The 23,731-nt window shown below is 33.3% G+C and overlaps 1 protein-coding gene across 2 annotated transcripts in view; it reads left to right on the top strand.

Moving 5' to 3' along the window:
• The window catches only part of hth (Meis homeobox homothorax), a 449,971-nt gene that overhangs the window by 274,976 nt on the left and 151,264 nt on the right, over positions 1 to 23,731 (top strand). For both annotated transcript variants that reach the window (XM_088277921.1, XM_088277922.1), the window contains one exon: positions 845 to 940. In XM_088277921.1, the coding sequence (XP_088134047.1) occupies positions 845 to 940 (96 nt within the window). The remainder of the gene's footprint in view (positions 1 to 844; positions 941 to 23,731) is intronic.

Raw genomic sequence — 23,731 nt, 5'->3', positions numbered from 1 at the left:
CCAATGAAAACGTGTAAAAAAAGTTGCTCGGATATTTTGTAAGCTATCAAACGAGTTGGTCAAAAGATCGTTGCGAAGCAAAAATAGCTTTCGAGAAATAATATCTTTATCAAAGGACGGTGAATCCGTTTGCGCTGAGAGGCAACGCAAGCATTGTACCATTATTTTACAAATAACTTGTTCTTCAAAAAATACTTTTGTTTTATAGTTATGTTTAATAATGATATTCTTTATCATACACATATCGCTCACTCCTTTCAAGAACGTCATAAATTAAAAATCGTCAATTTGCAGTTGTGCATGTTTTCAATATGTCCCAGCAAAAGCGGCATATTTTTAACTTAATATTTACCCGCTACAGGGCAGAGAGTGTTGTTTTTCTTTCTTTTTGAAGAAAAGGTATTGTTTAAATATTTTTTTAAATTTACTAATTATTTTTCAAATGGAGAATAAACCTTCAAATTTTACACAAAAAGATCTGTTGCACAGTAAAAAGTTCAATAAGTGGCTTGATATTTATTTTTTAATACATTGTATTATATATTTTTAAACATTAAAAACATTATCCTGAAAAATCAAGTCTTTTGATTTATGACGTTCTTGAAAGGAGTGAGCGATATTTGCAATTTAAATTTACAATAATATGCTCTCACTATGATTTCTATTTTACAATACTTGTTCAAAATAATAATTTCATAATATATACATACATCGTATACATAGTTAAGCTGTCTTTTAACTGTTTGTTCACATGATTTTGATTTGAGTTCTCATTTTAAATTATGAGTAAACTAATCTTTTTTCTTTGTTTTTGTTAATTAATAAATATGTTTTTGTTTTTCAGGAAAATGGTGTCCGAGAAGGGAATGGTCATCACCTCCAGACGTAGCGAGACGGGTCTACTCTTCAGTATTTTTAGGAAGTCCGGGGGAATACCCAGGTATTTAAAAAAATAATTGCTACAAATTATAACTTATTATGCTCTTTGCTTTTCATGTAACATAGCTAAAGTCTAGTACAATTGCGATCCGCGTCCATAGTGTAGTTGTGAGCGCCTTTGGCAGACGTGTTAAAGATCCCGATTTCCAGAGTGGTCAAAATATGTGATTTTTCACCAAATAAATTCAATCTTATATTCTTTTGAATGGTACCTGAAGCGCGGGACTGATCACCTTTACTGATAATTTTGGATGGAAATATTTCATGTTGGGCATTCGCAGGGTTGATAACAAGGCTGGTTTAAGAAATCACTTTATACACTGTGAGTTATTCACAGTAGGTACCATAGATACCTGTAGATTTTTTTTAAAATTTCATATATTCCTTGTTACTGGGACCGTTTTTATGCGAGTTCTGCTACCGCCATCTGTGTATTTTCGTGGGAAGTAATTATAGTAAAAACTTTTACTGATTAAGTGAGATTCTAATAGAATTATATCACGTACCTACTAGGCAACGCCCGAAATCTTTTTTTATATTGCTTTTTTTCTTCGTCTTTGTCGAGTTGTCTGTAAATAATCGAAATGGCAAACTAGTATTTATGTCAAAGGTTTGTAGATGCTCAAAATACTTCATAAAAAGAATCACAATAAAAAATAAAAAATAAAATAAATATGATCAATTATTTGAAAATTAATGGTTTTGTTCTAAAAGTTTATTCTTTTAAAGGCATCGTCTCTCGCATAATCTTATTCACTATTATTTTGTATTTATTTCCTAAATAGAATTAAATAGTTTTTTTTATGATACATTTAAAAAATGTTTATCTTTTTGAAGCATTTGTAAAATAACTTGACTGCTCGCTTGAATATTTCCAAAGCGCTAATTTATTTATTTTTTATTTATCCGAGACCGTATTCATATCGAGTTTCAAGAATAATGTTCAAGAAGGGACCAGTTCCTGGCAAAGCCAACATCTGCCTGCGTATTATAAAGTATAAAAATAAAAAATAAAAACATTTTTATCAAGGATTTTAATCCTGTTGAAATATATACCTCCGAAGGTACCCACATGATACCGTCAAATATTTCTTTTGTCCTTTTTTAAATAAAATGTATCTGATATCAATGTACCCGAGCTTGAGTTTTAAAATCAACATAACGATTAATAATTAATACATTAATAAACTTTAAAAATACTGTAAAAAATATTAATGCAATTTTTTTTTTTAAGTATGGAAATAAAAATATAAACACTTTTATCAAGGATTTTAATCCTTATTAAAAGTGTGATTTAAATATAGGTATACCTAAAGTGACCATACGGCCCGTTTTAAGATCCTGTCCCGTTGTCCCCAAGTAATGTTTTGGGACGTCGAAATGTCCCGTTTTCTAAAAAAGAGCAACACACGGTAACAATTTTTTTCAACAATCAACATATGAAATTTAAAAGATGGTAGTTTGTAGTATAGCCGTTTCATAAAAGTTTGCTGAACAAATCCTAGCTTGATTTCGGTGCATATGGCGCCCGTAGAAAGAGTTGCGGATGACAGAAAAAACACAATTACAAGTCAGAGTACTTAAAGCGATGTTGTTGGTTTAGATAAATTATAAAAAATCCTGCCAAGAATTCCATTCTTATTTAAAAGCAAACCCACTTATAATTTAGAAAATATGTTCATCAGAAGAATATAAAACCACATTTTTTCATATTTACATGATTTACTCATTTTATTTTCTTTATCAATATTCATTTAATTTTATTAATACATAAAAACAATGAAAAAATACGTGTTTTCTTGAATATACATGCTATTACGTAAAAATTGGTAGATGTCCCGTTTTGAGGATAAAAATAAATGGTCAGTTTAATCATTCTTTGGGCTTTTTTAACAAAGTGCAGCATACGAGTATATATACGGCGGGTGTGGTTTTTGTTAAGTATATGCGATTTTTTTTTAAACATTTCTAAAGTCACGACAAATTGTTTACAATATTTAACAGTAAGAAAAATTATTTAAATTAATTTGTATGTTGATAAATTAGGGGATTGAACCGGGAACATTTCGAGTGACAGCGAAATTGTAAAATTACAGAAGTAAAGCATTAAATAAAGCATTTTAAATACACATTTTTAATCACATGTAAAAATATTGAATGCTTCAAATGACTATAAAAAATTTAGCTTGTACGTTTCTTTCAAAATTTTCAATTTTCACCTGAGAATAAGGGACGGTGAAAAAATCTAAAACATTGAAATTGAATTCAAAAGCGAGTACATGATATTTATAACTCAACTTCTGAAATTCTCTTTCAACCAAATTCTGTCCGTTTTCCGGCGAATTTCCTCGTCACCCGAAAGTTGGGAAACAAATGAATAGCTAAATATTTCAAAACGATCCGACCATTCTACGATTGTTACGGAAAAGTTTGACTTTTATAACGTCCATCCATACACACGGCCAAGGCGACCGCTCCATTCACGCGTATTTCATATTGTGTATCCCCGTCCTCTTCCCGCCCCTTACGCCGTGGCGTCCCTCCGGTAGGAGTGAAAGAGACAAACTCACTTTTCGAGAAGCCTACTTATAAACGGAGAGAGTGACGTGTGATAACGCTGAAAAAGGATGCCAGTTACCGTAAAAGAGGGAAACTCGTACCGCGTAGAAAGGGATGCAAGACCCCGCTAGAACGAGACGCCCGCGCGGTCTGATATAAAACGAGAGGAATTCTGATCGACGAGCGGGACGCATGCTCAAGGCAGAGAGGGACGCAGATTGACGCGCATGCGTTATACATTTCGCACTCCGAGAGTGCGTGAGGGATGGGAGTACGAGCGAGGTGTGGGTGAGAAGGAGCGAGCACGATAAGTTGCTATGGCAACCGTCACGTGCCCGCCTCGTTGTCATGGCGACGATGAGCTTGCGCGCGTCATGTCGTCGGAAGACGTCGCGGTGAGCGCACCTCTCCATAGCGCTCCGCACTGCCCTTGTTTACAACGAAAAACAAATAATTAAAAATAAAAATAAAACATGATTTTTCATTCCTTTCCCTCCAAAACTTATTGCCATATTACAATATTTCGACTCTTGACCTGACCACTTTCATGGGTATAAAATACTTGATCAAGCCAAGTTTTCCTCGGTCTTCCTCTGCTTATATTACCAATCACATTCATCGATAAATTTGTTTTACTATTCTGTTTTCACTCATTCGATTCACATGCCCATACCATCTCTACACACCTTTCTTAATTTTATAGATATTGCGCCTTGCATTATTTCCTTATTCGACCACTTGAACATCTATCATACATCGTTTTGCCTCACATTCGTATTTTCCCTTCATTTAGACTGCATAAAGGAATAAAACGGTTTCCTTATATCAGTTATAATGCTTTATTTAAATTAATAAAATATAATTTTCGTTTCATATTTTATCGAATTCCCCGTATACTTCATAGACTTCCAAACATTTTCGATATGAATATTAATCAGTAGGTACACGTTATATAATTTAGCGAATTCAATGTCATAATATTATATTAAAAGGAAATACGTTGCTAGACTGTTATTAGGTTCAGAGAGACAAGCGGGGGTATTTGTAGAAGGTATGTTAGGGGAACGGATCCTGTCAATGACAGGTTCTCGCTATCTTGGTGCCAACCATAGGAGGGAAACCCCTACCGATTTTTATGCATTTCAGGAAATCATAACCAATTCATCAAAATATTATATTTTTCCCTGTCATAAATGCTTCAAATTGGTACACATGTATTTTTGAAGAAAAAAAACCTCAATATTTGTGTACTTTATATATTAAATATGTACTTCTTTCGCACAGCCTTAAATAACATAAATGGTTAAAACCAAATTTTAAACATAATAAAAGGTATCCTTAATTGATTCGGCAGTCACTTTGTGTTAATATATAACCATTATTAATTTAAGTTTTACTTAGTAAATACCACTATTATTTAGTAAAATTTAGACTTCTCATACGGTGTTTGAAAATGATGCGGAATACATCGAAACACGTGTCACAACTGAGTTTAAAAATAATGATATTTACCAAGTACAGTTTTAATTAAAAATATTAAAGGTGATTTTTTTTCACCTTACAATATAAGAATGTCAAATTAAAACATGTTATTAGGATTTTCATGACATACAACATAATATAATCTACCTTTGTATGAAATATTAATATGAAAATATACCCAGAAAACGCAATAAATATCAGAATGATGTATTGTATTGCGGAATATTTCCTTCTCATTCATTCGTTCCCTTTGACAAATAAATAAGCAAACTGTCTCGTAACTTTAATAAAAACACTTTTATTACTACAAATATTTCAATATCAGAACGCGGGGAAGAAACAAGGAGAAAAAATACGAAATTGGAGAAACGGTAAGGAATGCCGGTATTCGGTATGGAATTTGCCCTTTTCGGCGGTAGTTTCGTATACCTGATATTTACCTGTAGCGAAACAGCAAAAGATAGCCTAAAAAATAAAAAGGCCATATTTTACTTTCTCCCGCATCTGGCTCTCGGGTAGAATTATTAAGGGTACCGCCCGGCACTTGATTTATACCCGAAGACATATTTGGACTCCAAAACATCACGGTCCATCATCCCTCCTCAGGGGTGGGCGGCCGCTGGGGTGGGTGCCAAATGCCAATAATAAGAACCGACTACTTACATACCCCGAAACGAAAAGCATCTTTTGCGAATAATATTTCAAAACCCTGTTTTTGTTTATAACTATTATAATGTTCTAATGAGAAAATTTTCTATGGATACAAAAGGTATATGATTAAGATGTTACAGTTTTAAAAATAATCATGATCCTTCTTATATTATACTCCATAAATATGCTTTTACAAAAATACTGTATTTGTAGTAAAATGAGTGGAAAGTGATTCAATTAACAAATTAATATTGTAGTGATAATTTGCAACGTTTTATTCACGAAATCTGAATACCGATGTAAGGGCGGCTCGAAACGTGATTTGAACCAGGTGATTTTAAACAACAACAAAAAATATTAAAAACCTTTAAAACCCCTTTTGGTGAATCAAATCGGTTGAAGGCAATACATTTAATTTTAAACCCCACCAATTTTTATTTAAATAGTAAACCAAGTATTATATATAAAGTTGACAATAAATCGTAGTATTTTTTGTTTTCGTGTAATGACCTATTAAGATCGCACTGCATAAATTGAGTTTAGTACCCTATATACAATTTTATAGAAAAATGAGTCAAAAAAAGCAAAAATCGTAAAATATATCACTAACTCTTGGTTGGTAGTATTGGGTTTGAAATCGGTTTAAAAAGGGTGCAAAACTGTTGTATTTAAACTGTTAGTAAATTTGGTATTTTTTTAAACTAGAAAAGGTTGATGTTCCATTGTTTTCCAGCTGATAATGAATTGGATAGATTCCTAAAATTTTTGCTTTTCGTTTCTTGCGAGTAAATTACTATTATTTTATTTTGGTTCCTGTAACCTATTCTTAAACGCCCGAAGGGAAAAGATAATTTATTGTTTTATACCGCGATGATCTGGATTGACGGATGACCATAAACTATCCGTACGTTTTTATTTAAGTGAGCCGTATTTTACGTTAATGGGTTGACCACACGTTTAACGCAATTTAAGTACTTTTTTCTTAAAGCATAGTTCGCTTACCTACCTGCAGCATTTTAACATTTGATCAGTGTTTGTATGGCAATGATTGTAAAAATAACATGTCATAAAAATAGGTACCAAAATCAATTGATACTCGTATTAGATATTTTCATGATTGCTCAGTTGATTTCGTTGATGCATGAAGGAGTTACAAAAATGGAAATATACATGTCTTGAAAATCACAAGTTATTAGAGGCCTCATTGGAAATCACAAGACTAAATCACAAGACTAAAATAAAATATTATAAAAAAATAAATAAGCATAAATATTTTTTTCCGACATTGTTCGGAAACTTGTATTATCTTCTAACTCTTATCGTTTTGAAACAGTGTTATCTTGATTTTTGTTTACATGAAAGAAAGGTGATCACTCCTGCCCTTTGAGGACCAGTCCAGGGCGATAAGAGTGTAAAATCACAAATATTTATTTTATATTATTTATTGATTCGGCATTAACTTTGTGGATTGAACTGTTGATTATTTTTTAAAAATTAAACACTAGTTAATGTATTAACCACTTAATGAGTTTTATTTTTATACACGACTAGTTTCGAAAACTTACAGATGTTTTCATCTACAGGCACAAATTAAAACATTGAGTGGTTTATTACAAGTGATTAATTATATATATATATATATATATATATATATATATATATATATATATATATATATATATATATATATATATATATATATATATATATATATATATATATATATATATATATATATATATATATATATATAATATATATATATATATATTATATATATATATATATATATATATATATATATATATATATATATATATATTATATATATATATATATATATATATATATATATATATATATATATATATATATATATATATTTATATATATATATATTATATATATATATATATATATATATATATATATAATATATATATATTTTATATATATATATATATATATATATATATATATATATATATATATATATATATATATATATAATATATATATATATATATATATTTATATATATATATATTATATATTGCTTTAGTTTTGAACTTTTACCATTATTTTTTCTGCTACATTGTATATAATATGTATATAAGTTACATGCATATATAACTCAATATAATATCCTTCAGGCGTTAGTACTGGTCGAATAATGGATGTGTCTACGCCGAAAAGCATACGAAATGTAAATGAGCTCTCGACCTCATCCTTTTATTCTATAAGCAAAACCGCGTGGTAATTTAAATATGATTATAATATAAAATATATAAAGTATCCGAGCACTTGTTTTGGCAAGATTCGCAACAAAGTTTAGCTGTATAATATGCTCGTTTTATTATTTTTAATACTGAAAAAAACTATATAAACTTATGCGTTTATAATATAGAACTTAAAGCGTCAAGATGATTTGACTTTTGCTAATTTACAACTTTTCATTTTTTAATTTTGGATCAAAATGTTCATGAATTATGGGTAAAACTCTAAAATTCAATATAATTAATTTTGGTGAACTTTGATTTTTAAAAAATAAATACTGAATATACACGTATGCAATGAATTTGTCATTTTTTTTCATCACACACATATTAAGAAATTACTATAATATGTCCTCACAGAGTTTTTCCGTGTTGAAGGCACATTCGACAATAATTATTTGTAATACTATTTGGCAGAATTGATGTAATACATGCAATTAAATACATGGCTGAATGGTCAATCTATTTTAAATCTACCTACTTCCTTCACCTATTTATGAACAACTTTTTTTTATATTTAGTTTTTTTTATTAACCTTTTGGGTAATGAAAGCATGTTGTATAACTTCATTGCATGTTTCATTAATTGTTTCGGCAGTCACCTTGCGGTTAAAATACATCCATTTTTAATTTAAATTTCACATGATAAATACCACTTTTTCTTAAAATAAACACAGTTGATAAAACCTTCACTTTTAACGCAGAACCAGGAAATTTTCCACTGTCAATTTAATTGAGCTCATTTAAATGATTTGATTATGTTCAGACTGCTTTATCGCCTGTACTGGAAGTTGTTTTCTTCGAAAATTAATAAGATAGGTTTATTGCTATTAAATGTAATATTTATGATTATGATTAGAGAGTTGTGTACGCAACTCGTTAAAATCTTGGAAGCATTAAATCAAAATATAACATGTGTGCTCACGGCACCCTAGTATGATGTGACCTCCATCACCGAAAATATTAAATAACAGAACTTAAATACCGAAAATGCTGGGAACCGAGTGAATGGTGCACTAAAATCAGTTTTAGCAAATAATCTATCAGCGAAAGCTAAAATGGCAGTACACAACGGAGTTCTGGTTCCAACCCTTATGTATGGAAGCGAAACATAGAGTTGGCAAAAGAAGGATGAAAGCAGACTGAATACAGTCGAAATGCTATCCCTCAGACGAATGTGTGGCAAAGCGATGTTTGATAGGTGTTCGAATGACGAAATAAGGAAAGAATGCAAGGCTGATGCAAGTATTATCGATAAAATTAAGAAAGGTGTGTTCAGATGGTTTGGACATGTGGAACGTACGAGTGAGGAAAGAACGGTTAAACAAATTTATGAGTCGAATGTAGTTGGAAAAAGAAGCAAAGGAAGACCGAGGAAAACCTGGCACAATCAGGTATGTCAAATACTTGAAAGCGGCCGGGTCAGGAGTCGTAATAATCGTCGGGTATGTATGAGGAGATGCATGAATGTAGAAGAGGCGAAGAATGTTTGCAAAGACAGAGTGGTGTAGCGTTCGATTCTCTCTGCCTAACCCTGCGGGGAAGCGGCGCGATGGTTAGTTAGTTAGTTAGTTAAATACCAGAAAAAATGAAGTATGTGTTCACGGTACCCGGCGAGCATGCGACATCAAGAGGTCCCATTCATATTCAAATGGACCTCATTGCGGTGATTTTGAAAGCTGTTTAAGATATACCTCCGTAGCTAATTGAGCAGGTGGGTCGTGGGGCGGCCCGAATGCGAGACACGCAGGTCGCATATAAAAATAAAAATTGTCTTTTTAAGTACATTAATTACATTTTTTTCTCCGCCGCTATCGGAGGGATCCTTTTAAAAGATGGTTTAATTTGAAAATATGATTATAAATTAAAATATTCTAAATGTGAACTTTATTTTAGATTTCGTAATATGATATGTCCGTAGTGTAATGGTCAGCACGCTTGGCTACCGTACTGGTGGTCCCGGGATAAATTTCTAGGGGGGGTTAAAATATTAGTGATTTTACACTATGATATTTATTTAATATTACCTTGGACTTGTCACCTTACCTTCATGTAAGTAACGATCAAGATAGCACTACGTCATTACAATTCAGTGCCCTATGCACCACTGGGTGCGGATAAGGTTTAGAAGAAGACTGCATTAACTATTTTTGTTTCCCGTAAATTATTACTGCACATGTTAAAACTATTACCTCAGTACTTAGAATCGTATAGCTATACGAGTATAAGGACCGTCAGTCCATCCAATCTTCACATTCGTTTGAAAATGCTATAACTAGGCGAAACAATTGTCACAAACAAACATGTATTTTTTTACAATAAAACACAATTTAGTTGACTCAAAAAATCTGTGCTTGATTTAACTTTTAGTATTTTATTAATTGTTTCGGCATTAACTTTGTGGTAAGACATGTTACAATGATTAAAGAAAACACTTTTTATAACACTTGAGTTTTAATTTATTATTAGATTAAAACCAATATTTTTTTTAGCTTTTCCACTTTTTTATTTGACCGGCGACCGGGTTTCGTCGTTACCGACATCATCAGACTGGTCACCAGTCTGATGATGTCGGTAACGACGAAACCCGGTCGCTGGTCAAATAAAAAAGTGGAAAAGCTAAAAAAAAAAAAAAATATTGGTTTTAATCTAATAATAAATTGAAAATGCAATTCCATCACGAAGTGTCAGTGGATAATATAAATCTACTTGAGTTTTATTTAAGACTACTAGTTGACTTGAGACTTGAGTTTTTATTCAGACCTGAATGATGGAAGTTTTGCTTAATATGCGTAAATATAATACATAAATTTAGAAGAATTTGATATGCGCAGCGACGCGCTTGAGTATTGAAGGAAAGCTTCTATGTAAGTTAGCTGATTACCTTCGTCAATGGGTTGTTATTTGTAATGTCGCCGCTGCAGGCTTTTATTGTGATCACCCTCCTCGGGAGGACAAACTTTATTACGCGGTGAAACAAGAGTCGCCGTAATCGCGGAATACTCCTGCGCTCCTGGAAAAAGGGCTCAATTGTTCGCAGGGAAATCGCCGAAGGGTTCGGCTTTATCCGCCACCCCCGCGCGTATTAGTTCGGGTCTTGATTTCTATGCGGATGTTTCAACCTAAAACCGCCCCCCTTTTGTAGGACGTGTATTTCTTTCATTGTGAGATGCCTTTTTTCGGTTTTATTTTAATAATTTCAAACTGCGCGCCTCTTGATTTATGCGAGGGCGCAAAAACAAAGCTCGCCATTGTTCCCGCGCGCGCGCTAGGACGGGTCGCGGAGGTAGCGACTGGCGACTACCAAGCCAGCCTCGCGCCAAATGGGAGCGATCGAACGGAACTTTTTCTCTGCTATTCCTTCCACATTTGATTTATTTCTTTATTATCATCATTTACATAATTACAAATTACAGATTACGGCAATTCAATTAAATTTATTTATTTCGATTAATATATACATTACAAACTATAAAAAAATAATCGTATACATTAAAATAAAATATATGCAAAAACTATTGCTAAAGGTGTAGAAGAACCCCGCTTCGGAAAACTCCTTCAGGCACATGGAGAGATCAATATCCAATAAGTTTTTGTTCAACATGGCGGTAGCTCTTCCTACAGGCATAACCATAGGCAGGTTGGTCCTGTGTATTAGAATATGAAACAATCTATGTCGACGCTGTCTTAGGTAACTTTCAGGAACATACAGCCTAATGTTTCGGATAATTTTAGGTATATCAAACATACCGCGCAACAATCGATAAAAATGCGTAATCAAATACACATTCCTTCTAGTCTCTAAACTATTGTAGCCAAGCATACTCTGGAGAAACTCGGTCGGGTACATCCAAGCAATGTGCTCTCACTGAGGTTTCCCGTGCCGTGGGCACATTTTCAAAATAATATTTATTTATTATTTTATTTAAACTTCACGTGCAGAAAAGAAATAAGTACATCGGTGGGCTTAGTACTAAAAAGCAATATCATCCAAGCAACCAAAAACAGACTAGTAATATTGGTCAAAACGTTTGATAGCGTGTAAGAGTATATGGTAGCTGTAATAATATATTTTATAAAGATAAAACTAACCGATAAGAACTGACTTTTTAGAAAAAGCTATCTATCTAATTAACTTACCATCACACTGCTTCCCTATAAGGGTAGACAGAGAAATATAATGCCATACCTGTTCTGTCTTTGAAAACACTCTTCGCCTCTTCTATATTCTCTTTATACATACCCGACGATTATTTCGACTCTTGACCCGGTCGCTTTCAAGTATTTGACATACCTAGTGCCAAGTTTTCCTTGGTCTTCATCTCCTGTTTTTAACTACATTCGCCTCCGAAATTTGTTTATTTGTTTATACGTTCTTTCCTCACTCATTCGTCCCACATGTCCAAACCATCTCAACATACCTTTCTTAATTTTATCGGTATTAAAATTGAAAAAACAAAATTATTAGTACGAATTTGAATAGATAATTACAATTTTTTATACTGTTATAGATATTATCTATCATGTTTTATTATTTAATATATGTTAATACATTTTTGACATCTCGACATAAATTAGGAACAGTATGGAAGTCTGGGTACTTCATTTCATTTTCTTCATCTATATTGAGACGTCAAAACGTTAAGATAACTCCTCACAAACCCAGATTTGTGAACAAAGATTTAGCCACATAAAATCTTGTGAAACATATTAGTTTCCTGATTTTAGTTTTCACCATTTCATGAGTAGGTTTATTTGACAAATAATACATCTCAATATAGAAGAAGAATATGGTAGGTAATAAAGAAGAAGAAGATGTATACCATAGTATTTAAAATAATGTGTTATCTTTAAATTTTTAAATTAAAACACGAACGTAAGGTATTTTAAGGAAAAAATAATCCTCATATTTACGCTTTCTGGCGTTTTAATCTCATTGAAAATATGAAATAAATATTATTAACAATTTTATGTCTGGCGAGCCGCTGTCATTTGCCAACGCTTTTCCTGACTCCCGGGTGTGGAATCCGTTTATGAAAAAAAAATACTGAAAAAAGAGGAATATTTAATCCCACCCATTTTCCAACGCGGACGCTAGGAGCGGAGGGTATAGAAAAGTACGCCTGGCTTATGTGATATGTAAATATAAACGTAAAAGTCTATTTTATAACGTATGCCCCATGTAATAATTGCTAACAGCTGGAAGTAATATCTTTTTCCTACGTACACATACCCGTACACAAAGCTCGCCGTGTAGCGAAACACTGAATTCCACCCGAGCTCAAATTGTTGAGAGTATTTTTACATTTCCAACGGCAGAACTAGATGGAAAAAATAAAACGTATTGCTTTCAAATTTGGCGAAACGGAATGAGAGAGATGCAGTATTATTTATCTGCTAATGATCATCCGTTCCTTTTACAGCGTTCTCTGGACTCTGACTAAACATATTCTTGTGAATATAATTTATGTTTGAATCAGTAACTTTGTGATTTTCCATTTTATAATTAAAATATAGCTTTGTTTTCAAATCACTATAAATATTTTATAATAACTTAATTGTAATGTCTACCGGTTTCGAAGCTGACCGCTTCTTTATCAAGACTGATTGCGTTAGCTTCGATACCGGTAGACATTATAATTAAGTTATAATAAAATATTTATAGTGACTTTAAACAACGTTATATTTTTGTGTATTGTTAACTATGATGTATGGTAATAAAACACGCTTCTTATCATTTATCGTTAATTTTGTATAATACCACTTTAAATTTTTTCTTAAGTGGTTTTACATTTTAAAAAATGAAAGTGGTATTACGCAAAGTGAACGAAGAATGACAAGGAGAGTGTTTTTCTAAGTAAACAAACATTTCAAAAGTAAGAAAAACATATTTTTGCTTTTATTTTCTGTATACATTGGTCAGGTAAGAAATTGGAATAATCGGCGAGTGTTGTTATTTTAATAATTACTTTATTAATAATGTGCGGCGAAACGTTGTATGATAGATGTCCGAATGGTGATATAAGGAAATAATGCAATAAATAAGCATTATCCATAAAATTAAGAAGAGTGTGATGAGATTTGGGTATGTGAATCTAAAAAGTAAAGAAAGAACAGTAAAACAAATTATGAAGCGAATGTGATTGGTAGTATAAACCAGTTAAATATGTTTTAAAAAAGACATAGGAAGGTTTTATTTGTGTTTTTAAATAAATATATTTTTTAAATACCTAAAAGCTTCTATTTCACAAGGTTTTCTGCAAGTTATCTTGTGAGAATGGAGATTGATAAGAGACAGATATGAAAAATTCACAAACAGCCAAATCATTTGGAAATACATAATTTTTTAATAAGTAAATTATCATAATTTATGTAGCATGAATTATCAGTTCATTTTGAAGATAATAAACAATTTGTTTAAAAAATAAACATCAAGCTTTAGTGTATATTTCCTATCAGCTTCATCTGAAGAGTATCTCCCCTGACCTTTTTTGAACCTCTTGAATAGAATGCCTGCAATACACGTTTCTATGGCTTAAATGCACTCGACGACACTACAGTATGTTCTCCCATTGGAGTAATGCAACACTATCGCCGGCGCGCAGTACCTACCCTCCTCCCCCACGAGTGGTACACGGCACCTACCCTTCAAGCACTGGAGGGAAATATCTGTGGCTACTTGAAGATCCTCCTGTCAAGTTGGCACTCGGGTGCTCTTGAGGATAGACATGCGAATCCTTCGATGCTATTTAGCCACAAAAAAACAGTCTTCAATGTTTCATATTTTTCCCATAAAATAAGAAAAAACTAGTTTTGAAAAATGTACTGAAGTGTGTATAGTACGAAATATATTTAAAATTATATAAACGAACGTATTATGTGTTATTTTTCTCGATTTTTTCGAAGTTCTAACATCAAGACACATAAATGTATGCGTTTTCAAAACATATACACATCGCATTTCCACTTTTTGCTATGATGTTTTTTTGTTTTTTTTTTTTATTTTTTGTTTGTTAATATGATATCTTCACTACTAAGTGGAAAATTGCTTTCTTATCTTAAAACATTTTTTAAAGAAAGCGAGGTATAAAAGTACAACGCTTATTATGTGTATCCTAGTCAATCTTGGTTGTGATTATACTCCAAAACAAACCTACAATAATAAAATTAATTAATGCCTAGTTGAGGTTTATGAATAGTAAATGATAATCATAGATAATCATGGTATAGAATAATAAATGACAATCATGGTTATCATATTGTTTTTTTTTATATTATCCTGTATATATTATAATTTAATGATGAGATAATATAATTTCGTAAGCACGAGAAAACATTTCAATAGAATTGATTACGTGAGGATATAGAGTGATTCTTCATATTGTTTGATATATTTGATGGAGGTTAAACATAAGGGAGCTAGGCGTTTATAATCTCCTTAGTTGGATTTATATTTTATAATTTATTGCGAAGAAATGGAGATAAAAATACAGACTGTCTCTGAGCAAGTATGATTTTCATAATGAGGTTTTCCAATGTTTTTAGTATTTTTTTCTCAAATACAAGTAATATATAAATTCTGCTAGTGTCTAGTATAGAGTTTCATTTACTTCATGATACTGTATTTATGCGACGTTATCTTGATCACCGATTGAATTAACATCTTTATGTGCTTCGAACCCGAGACCGAAGATGCTAGTTAGAACACTAAGTAACCGACTTGGTTACCTTATATATATCCATGATATGAAAATTATACAAAATGTTTCTCTTGAAAACTTTCGAATGTATACCGTAATGTATAACGAGATAAATATAGGTTTTTGGGAATTAACTCTCGACCACATTCTAGAAATTTGAATAAGATTTTCGGAATAAAATTCTCGGAATTTTCTAATAATGACGTATATTGTCTGTTATGAGAGTAGGAGAGTATTTATTGTAGGAAAACAAATAATAAATCGCCGGTTCCGTAGAAAATTCAAGCAGACATCCTCTACTACGGAACTTAGCTCCATTTGCTTGTCAACACTTTCCAAATTATTCAACCAGTTTTCTTCGCCGGTAAAACATAAATTTTAACATTTACTCTTCGGCGAGTAGTGTTGATTATACGAGCAAACAGAATATAATGAAAACAATTGAAGCTTTAAAACGTTAACACCTGTTCCCCTTGTCAAGCCACTCAGCGCATTTTGTCTTTTCGCTTGCTCGTGAGGAAAAGCATTTTCCCAAACTTGCTAAATTCAGACCAAAGTAGTCATAATATGCATATAAAGATATCCTTTAACTTCATTAAGGATCTCATCTGCTAAGAGGGGTTATTCAAATATTTCAATCAGTCATTTTCGATCAATGGCTATAATCGTGCTTCAAAATTATTTCAGTTACCAATTGTTTTTTTCTGCACTATTACAACTAGCCCCGATTTTATTTTTAAAAAGTTAAAAAGGGAATATCAATTTTATTGCTGTTGGCCGTTGAAGTCATAACAGGCTTTCGAAATATAAGCGACATTATAGAATAGATGCATTTGAGTGACTCGCTGGACGTATAAATTAAGTGGTCAGAATAAATTGGGATGTACTCTTGTACAGACTTATGTTAATGACTTACATTGCGCGCAGTTGATGCAGGGCAACAGATTCCTTTGCCAACCGACACATCATTTGGGTTGATCCTATAAACACATAAATTTTACTTATGTTCTGGTTTAAACGCCATCAAGTCGTAATAATACAAATCATTCGAAATTGAGTGTCCCCGAATTCCCGGTAAAACTATTATTATCGCAGGACGCGCGTGCATATTTTCAAACGAATCTCACTAACCGGCAAAATCAACAGAGATTAGATTTGACGATATTTTTGCTTCGTTACATCATGTTCTAGAAATACCGACGCTTCAAAAATATGTCACAATCGTAAGAGATAATTAAGTCATAACGAATGTGATTAACGACACTATCGAATGGGCTAGGGAAACATTGAAAGCTGTTTTATTACAATCTCGAGATGATTTTGGAGCGTGTCTCGCCTCGAAAAATTGGCAAAATGTCATCTTGTAGTGATAATAATTACGGAGAGGAACATCTCCACGCACGCCGTGACAGGTTTACGGCTCTTGGCAGCGGGTTCGGTGTCCTCCGCGCGGCTCTATGCCGGACATACAGCAATAATAATAATATTTCCTCCGCCGCTGCGCTGCTCTCCTGGTCCTCCGTGACGCGCGTCCCGTAATAGTATCGCGCGACTATAATTAGCGCCGAGTGGACGCGTAATAGGGGCGAGATACCCGACGCCCACAGACCGAGCGAGCGAGAAATATCGCCGAATAATGAGTCTGCTTGACATGATTTATACGGTGTTTGTGACAATTTATAAAAAGTAAAAACTGATTTAAGATATATGAAGGTGTTTAAAACGTTATATTTACTCGGATCGTACGTATCAGAATACTCCATCTAACACACACAGTCTCCGATAACTTTCATTTTTATGTCGTGTCCTATCATTTTTTTCTACGACGAATTTAAGTTATTGAACAAAGGCCTCCCTCTTGGACTTCCACAGTTCTCTGTTGGCCGCGACTCTCTTCCAGTGCAGGCTCGTCATTTTTATAATTTCATCGAAGCATCTTGTCTGGGGCCTACCCACGCTTCTACGTCCTGTTCTAGGCCTACAGTCAAGCACCTTTTTGGTCCATCTATCCTCAGACATCCGTGCCTCATGACCTGCCCAGTTCCACATCATGACGAATTTAGGTCGCCATTATTTTGAAAAATTTAAACTGAATTATTACCTATAAAATTTTTTGTAAAATATGCCGTATGTATTTCGCAAAGGCTTATAATTTTTGCAAATTGTCCTTTTTTATAGCGTGTAATAGCCGCGAATAATAATATATTAACTATCCGATGGTGATGGGTTTAAATTGACTTAATTTCGACGCTCGAGGGGAATATTACTTCGTCTCCTTTATCTTATATGTATGGAAAAGTAAAACTGGAATAATTTAATCCGTAGTTTTATATCAAAAGTTTCCGGTTATCGAGATCGAACTGGTATTTTCAATTCAACATTAAAATGTAAGATCGTAAAAATAAAATGTTATTGGCTACCTATAAAACATCGAAAAATGTTTAAGGTGTATAAATCGATGAGGATTGACGGGTAAATAATTTAATAAAATTATAATAGTGGCAAATTGTGAAATATGAAAGCTAATAGAGAGACAAAAGCATCCTTTAATCAATACATTTTCATTAAAAGTGTTGCTAGTATTTCCAGTACGAGCAATGTTAAATAACATCGCGTCGCAACTCGCTTCAGAAAATGCAATTTGTTAAACCTTTTAGCCAGTAATAGTAGTGTCGTGGATACTGAACTATCGGTAGCGGATAACGGGCGATAAGGCGTACGTATATGTGTACTAGCGAGGTGTGAGTATGCACATTTTAGTGCGCCACCTCTGTACATGGTGCATTCGATAGATAGTGCTTAAATGCAATATTGAATATTGAACTTTTATAATAGTCGGTCATAAATATGAGTGCATCCCCCTCTGATATGCATCGCTATATTTTAATAAGGATTTATTTTTTTATTGGACAAATTATAAAGCGTAGTTTTCGTTAGAAATCACCTCAAGAGAGATACTTTCACGATATTCAGAATGCAATGTGCGAATCAAAATAATTCAGATATCTTTAAATTATTATCAAAGAAGGCGTATTAAAATGGTGGCTCTATTTTTCCCCTTCCTTGACTCAACCGATTGACGACTTTTTTTTTAAATATCCTTTTAATCTATCATTATCATTTTTATATCATACTTCACGTCTGTGTAAGCGCCTTTGAGGTAGTATTTTACGAAAATGGAGCTATATAAATTATCGAAAATTATTATTATTATTGTCTTTGAGCAATTTAGCAAGGTATCCATGTATTGTGTTTTTTGTTTGGAGTTCGTGACGGCTAGAAGAAATAGCTTATCAGTTACCCATTGACAAGAACATGAATCGAGTTTTTTTTTAACCCGCTATCTTTAGTATCTTCGTAAGTTCGTTGCAATCTCGGATATATTTCGCCAGTGGGGTCGTCGATCGGACCCATTTTCGAGTTGCACGTAAGAAAACAGTCGGAGAAGGAACAAAAGAGGTGCACGGATGGCGGTAGAGCACAGTGCAAGAGCGTGGTGTGTTGAAACAGCCGAATCTGGCGTTTGTGATCTGCGGAGACTGCGTATAATTGCTCACGACCCGACCCGGGCAGCATAAGGTCTCGCGGCGATTGGCCAAACTTGATGGACAGAACCGGTCATTACACTTACCTCGGGGCGGCTCGGCGAACCTGCACCGTTAAATTATCTATGGTTACCTATTACTTATAATGTTGTTCGGTGCGGAGTTTAAATCTCTTTGTTGGTCTTTTGGAGCGCAGTCCCTAATCGGCGCACCTTCGGTGGGCGTCTCTCTTCTCGCCCGCGACTCCGCGGTATCTCCTCCTAACACATAATTGGAACCATCGATTGGCCGTTCCTTACTTTACCAAGTCTTTTTGTCAACCTTCATTTATTTTTATTTTTTTTAATATCATCATTTACATAAATACAGATTATGGTAATGTGTCCTATTTTATTTAAGTTTTACTTTGTAAATATCACTATATATTAAAATCTGTATTTATTGAAATTTGTGTCGGGCTGTGGTCCCGTGGTTAGTGTCGCAGACTCTTAAGTCAGAGTTTCTCGGCTCGAACCCACTCTACCACAATTTGATACCTATTTCTAATAATGAGCTACTTAGGCTCCCAGAAAAAGTATGAAATAGAAATATATGTGAAAATAATAAAAACACAAATATTTCTCTTTTTTATTTTATTTTTAATACACATGGTATGTGAAGCTAATTCTAAATTTTAGAGTTGGGTCCTTGGGACGTTAAAGGTTGAAGAGGAGGTAGGCGCTGTTTCTTATTTATTTATTTTATTTATTTATTTTTTCTTATCAGTGGGAGCATAGATAATAGGGGGGAAGCTTTAGTTATTGTCAGATTTATATGTATATATATATATATATATATATATATATATATATATATATATATATATATATATATATATATATATTTACATAAATACATATGTTCATACTTCGCACTCCTGAAAGCCGTGCCGCAATATTATAACATATTATATAACTACAACCTTCTTCTTTTTCTTCCTGCCTCCATCCAGGAGTAGACAGTTTAGTTTCCAGACAGTTGGAGTAAGCTCTCGTTGCCCTCAGGTTGTAGATCCTTCTGTTTAGTGCAACGTCACCTAGGCCATGCCTTCGAATCGTATTTCTTATAAATACTATGCCCGCATCACAATTAAAACTACACAAATATCCAAATATTTATTATTTTGTTATCACCAATTTGCTCCAGAATACACTCTCAATTGGTTTTTATATTTTCTCGGTGGCATGTGCCTGTCAGTCAAACGTTTAAAAATGCAATCGACTCCATACATTAATAAACGTATCGAAGCACTTTTGAGCATGACGAAAATAAACGAAGTAAATTTATTTGACCGTTTGTGCGTCTGGACCACCGGGAAATAGATTTGACTACTGTACAAATAAATATACCTCATCCTAGAAATATTGTTTTCAATTTGATCGACCAGAGAATGACGTGTTCTGGAAATCAAACCAAGACAGGTAGTTAATAAATATACTACTACTACTACCATCACGCCGTTTCACCGCAGGGGTAGGCAGAGAGGATGGAATGCCACACTGTTCAGTCCTCACATACGATCCTCGCTTCCTTCACATTCAAACATTCATACATGCCCTTCGATTACTCAGACTTTTGACACCACCACATTTTAAGTTCTGATTGATCTGATTGTGCCAAGTTTTTTTCACCCGTCCTCGTTCTGCCACCTATACTTTCTTAGTCATCTCTCGTTATTCATTCGCTCCACATGTCCATACTACCTTAAAGAACTCATTTATCTTAGTATCCCTAGTTCAGCCTTACATTCCTTTCTTATATTTCGTTTTTAATTCTGTCATACAATGATATTCCACACATTCGTCTGAGGGAGCGCATTTCAACGGCGTTCACTCTGCTTTCATCATTCCTTTGCCAGTTCTATGTTTCCATACATCAGTGTCGGTACCAGCACTTCGTTGTGAACCTCCAGTTTGGCTTCCATGGACATATTTTTATTTGCAATCACTCAGTTCAAAGCACGATTTATTCTATTCCCTGTATTTACTCTTCTTTTAATATATTTATGTACTTTTCCATATAATTAAATATAAAATAATTTTTAAAAAAACATTACGACATCGAATATAATTAGTGCTTTCGGAGAATTAATTACTCACCCTTTTCCTTGAAATATCATTTTAAAGAATCAACGAATCTCGAAACTGAAGCGAAAGTATTCCCTTTACAAAATACCCAAATCGTTCGTTAAGAAATAACAAGTGATATTCTTCCCAACAACTAAGCAAATGGGGGATCCATTAGTCTCTTATAAACAGAGTCTAGAAATAGCGTCACCGCGCAGCGGGAATAAAAAAAAATTAATCCATAGGATGCGTAATGTAAAAAACGACGAGCCCGACTCTTGAAACCATTCCGCACTTGTGATTTACGACATGGTATATTTCATTAGGAGTAAACACCCGCTATGTATCGATACGGGCCCACTTACAGACTTGCATAACGTAAAAATGGGCCACTTGAATGATGGATTCTCGCGCCGCTCTGGGACCGTCTCCCGTATTTTGCCTCTCTAAATCTTTCATTGGCGCTCTAAAACTAAACACCCGAAATTATTTATTGACCCGACAGAGGGACGGGAAAACGAACGTGACGTTCGTACATCAAAATATTAGAGTTTAATGAAGATACGGTCGCTTTTGAGATTCGGTTTCTACGACTTCAACCGATGAAATTTAGTCACTTCACCAAATACTTTTTTTCAGAAATGTACTTTTATACGTTCATATTGCAAATATAAATGTAAAAATTAGCATCTTCAAAATTTCAAATGTCCTCAAGATCTTTAAAAGTTGTTTTGAAATGTTGAAATAACTTTGCAATCAAATACTATTAGTTTTTGTTGTTTTATAGCATTGTGAAACGAAGCGTATTAAAAATATGGTATTTTTATATATTTTTTATCTTCTACGTATTTAACTAGATTGAGTGTCGGAAATGCGTGGGAAGGGAACAGATTGTCAGAAATATAATTAGAAATAATAAAATTAAAAGTTATATAAAATAAACATAAAATATCTCGGTCCTAAGCCCTATAATTACCCAAACATCCATATACTTCTTCATCTAAGTTGAGATGCCAAAAATGTAGAAATAACTCCTATGTGGAGAAACCCAGATTTGTGAACAAGCATTTGGATACACTCAAAATGTAAGCAACAATTATTTTCTTTTTTTTGCTCCTTTCTTCTACTTCACTATCGATGTCAGTTACTCCAGGCTTCCTGTATATAAAATACTTAAAGCAATATATAACATTAAATGTGAAAATAAGTAGAAATCATGCCTTGAGAATTTTTCTTCTTCAGCCACGACCTTCTCAACAAAATTTTACGTAAGTACGAACAACTAGCAAGAATCCCTCACCTATTCACCGAAATCTGAAGCCGTTATCCTGAATCACCAATTCCGCGCTACTAGACGCTCCCGGGTGTCTGATCCTCGTCTGCTCAGCAATTACATAAACATTTCCTTTCACTCGAACCGATGTCTCGTAAACTTTACGTACCGATACCCGACAGTGGCATGCTCCCGCGACCCCGAGACTGAGACAATTCGGCAGTATAAACTCCGATACACATCTCTCAAAACGAGAGCCGAGCATCAAAAGACGGGTGCGAATTTCGTCATCTCTCTAAACGAGGGGTGAAGGGGCGTAAAGGAAGCCACCTCGTAAAAAGCAAGTGCCACTAAAAATGATCGTAACAATAAAATCCGCGTTCTGCGCGCCTTGTCCTAGCGGATGATCCCTTTACACGGGGAGACATTACTCCCGAGACACGGCGGCTTCATAGTGGCAGTACTATACTTAGTATGTGTTACATAGCCGTATTATCATGAATGAAATTCGTTCATCGATTATTTGCATATATTGTTTTTTATATGTGTTTATTCATTCTTATATTTTTTTAATATCACCTTAGAATGGTAAGTACCTGAAGCGTAAGATTGATTATCTTGCCTTTATGTAATTAACAATCAAGTAAACATTTTCAATATTTTTTTTAGATAATAACAGATAACTTTTATGATTTAGTAAGGACGTCTCACGTATAGACGTCATAAATTTGGTGAAGGTGCCTTTGCTGTTGCGAGACCAATGGTGTGGAATGCACTTCCAATAGTAGTTAAAAATATTGAGGGTGAGATGACCTTTAGAAAAAAAAATAAAAAACGCATTTGTTTGCTAAATCATTTACTATCTCATTTTTTTCAAATTTCATCACAGTCAAGCGTCCTTGAGGTAGTATTTTACTAAAATTGCGCTTCATAAATTATCTAAATTTATTATTATTTATTAGCGCATTCACCGAGCCTTGCAAAACGAATCTACCACGAATTCAATTTCTTCATCAAATTTTAACTGCATTAATTTGTTTAGGCCAATTATTTAACAGAAATCGTTTTAAAACTATAAAAACATTAATTTTTTAAAAAAACATAAGGGTATACCTACTTATAAACTATACAAAAACAATTATTTGCTATCATCACGAAGTCGCGAAATGCCGAATTCGCTCTATTTAAATGGGTCACGATTA

Source organism: Brachycentrus maculatus, unplaced genomic scaffold (genome assembly GCF_059751285.1).
Source record: "Brachycentrus maculatus isolate JH-2025_06_01 unplaced genomic scaffold, ASM5975128v1 h1tg000050l, whole genome shotgun sequence".
NCBI lineage: Eukaryota > Metazoa > Arthropoda > Insecta > Trichoptera > Brachycentridae > Brachycentrus > Brachycentrus maculatus.
Note: the sequence above shows the minus strand (reverse complement) of the source record. Positions and strands in the feature narration are given on the sequence as shown.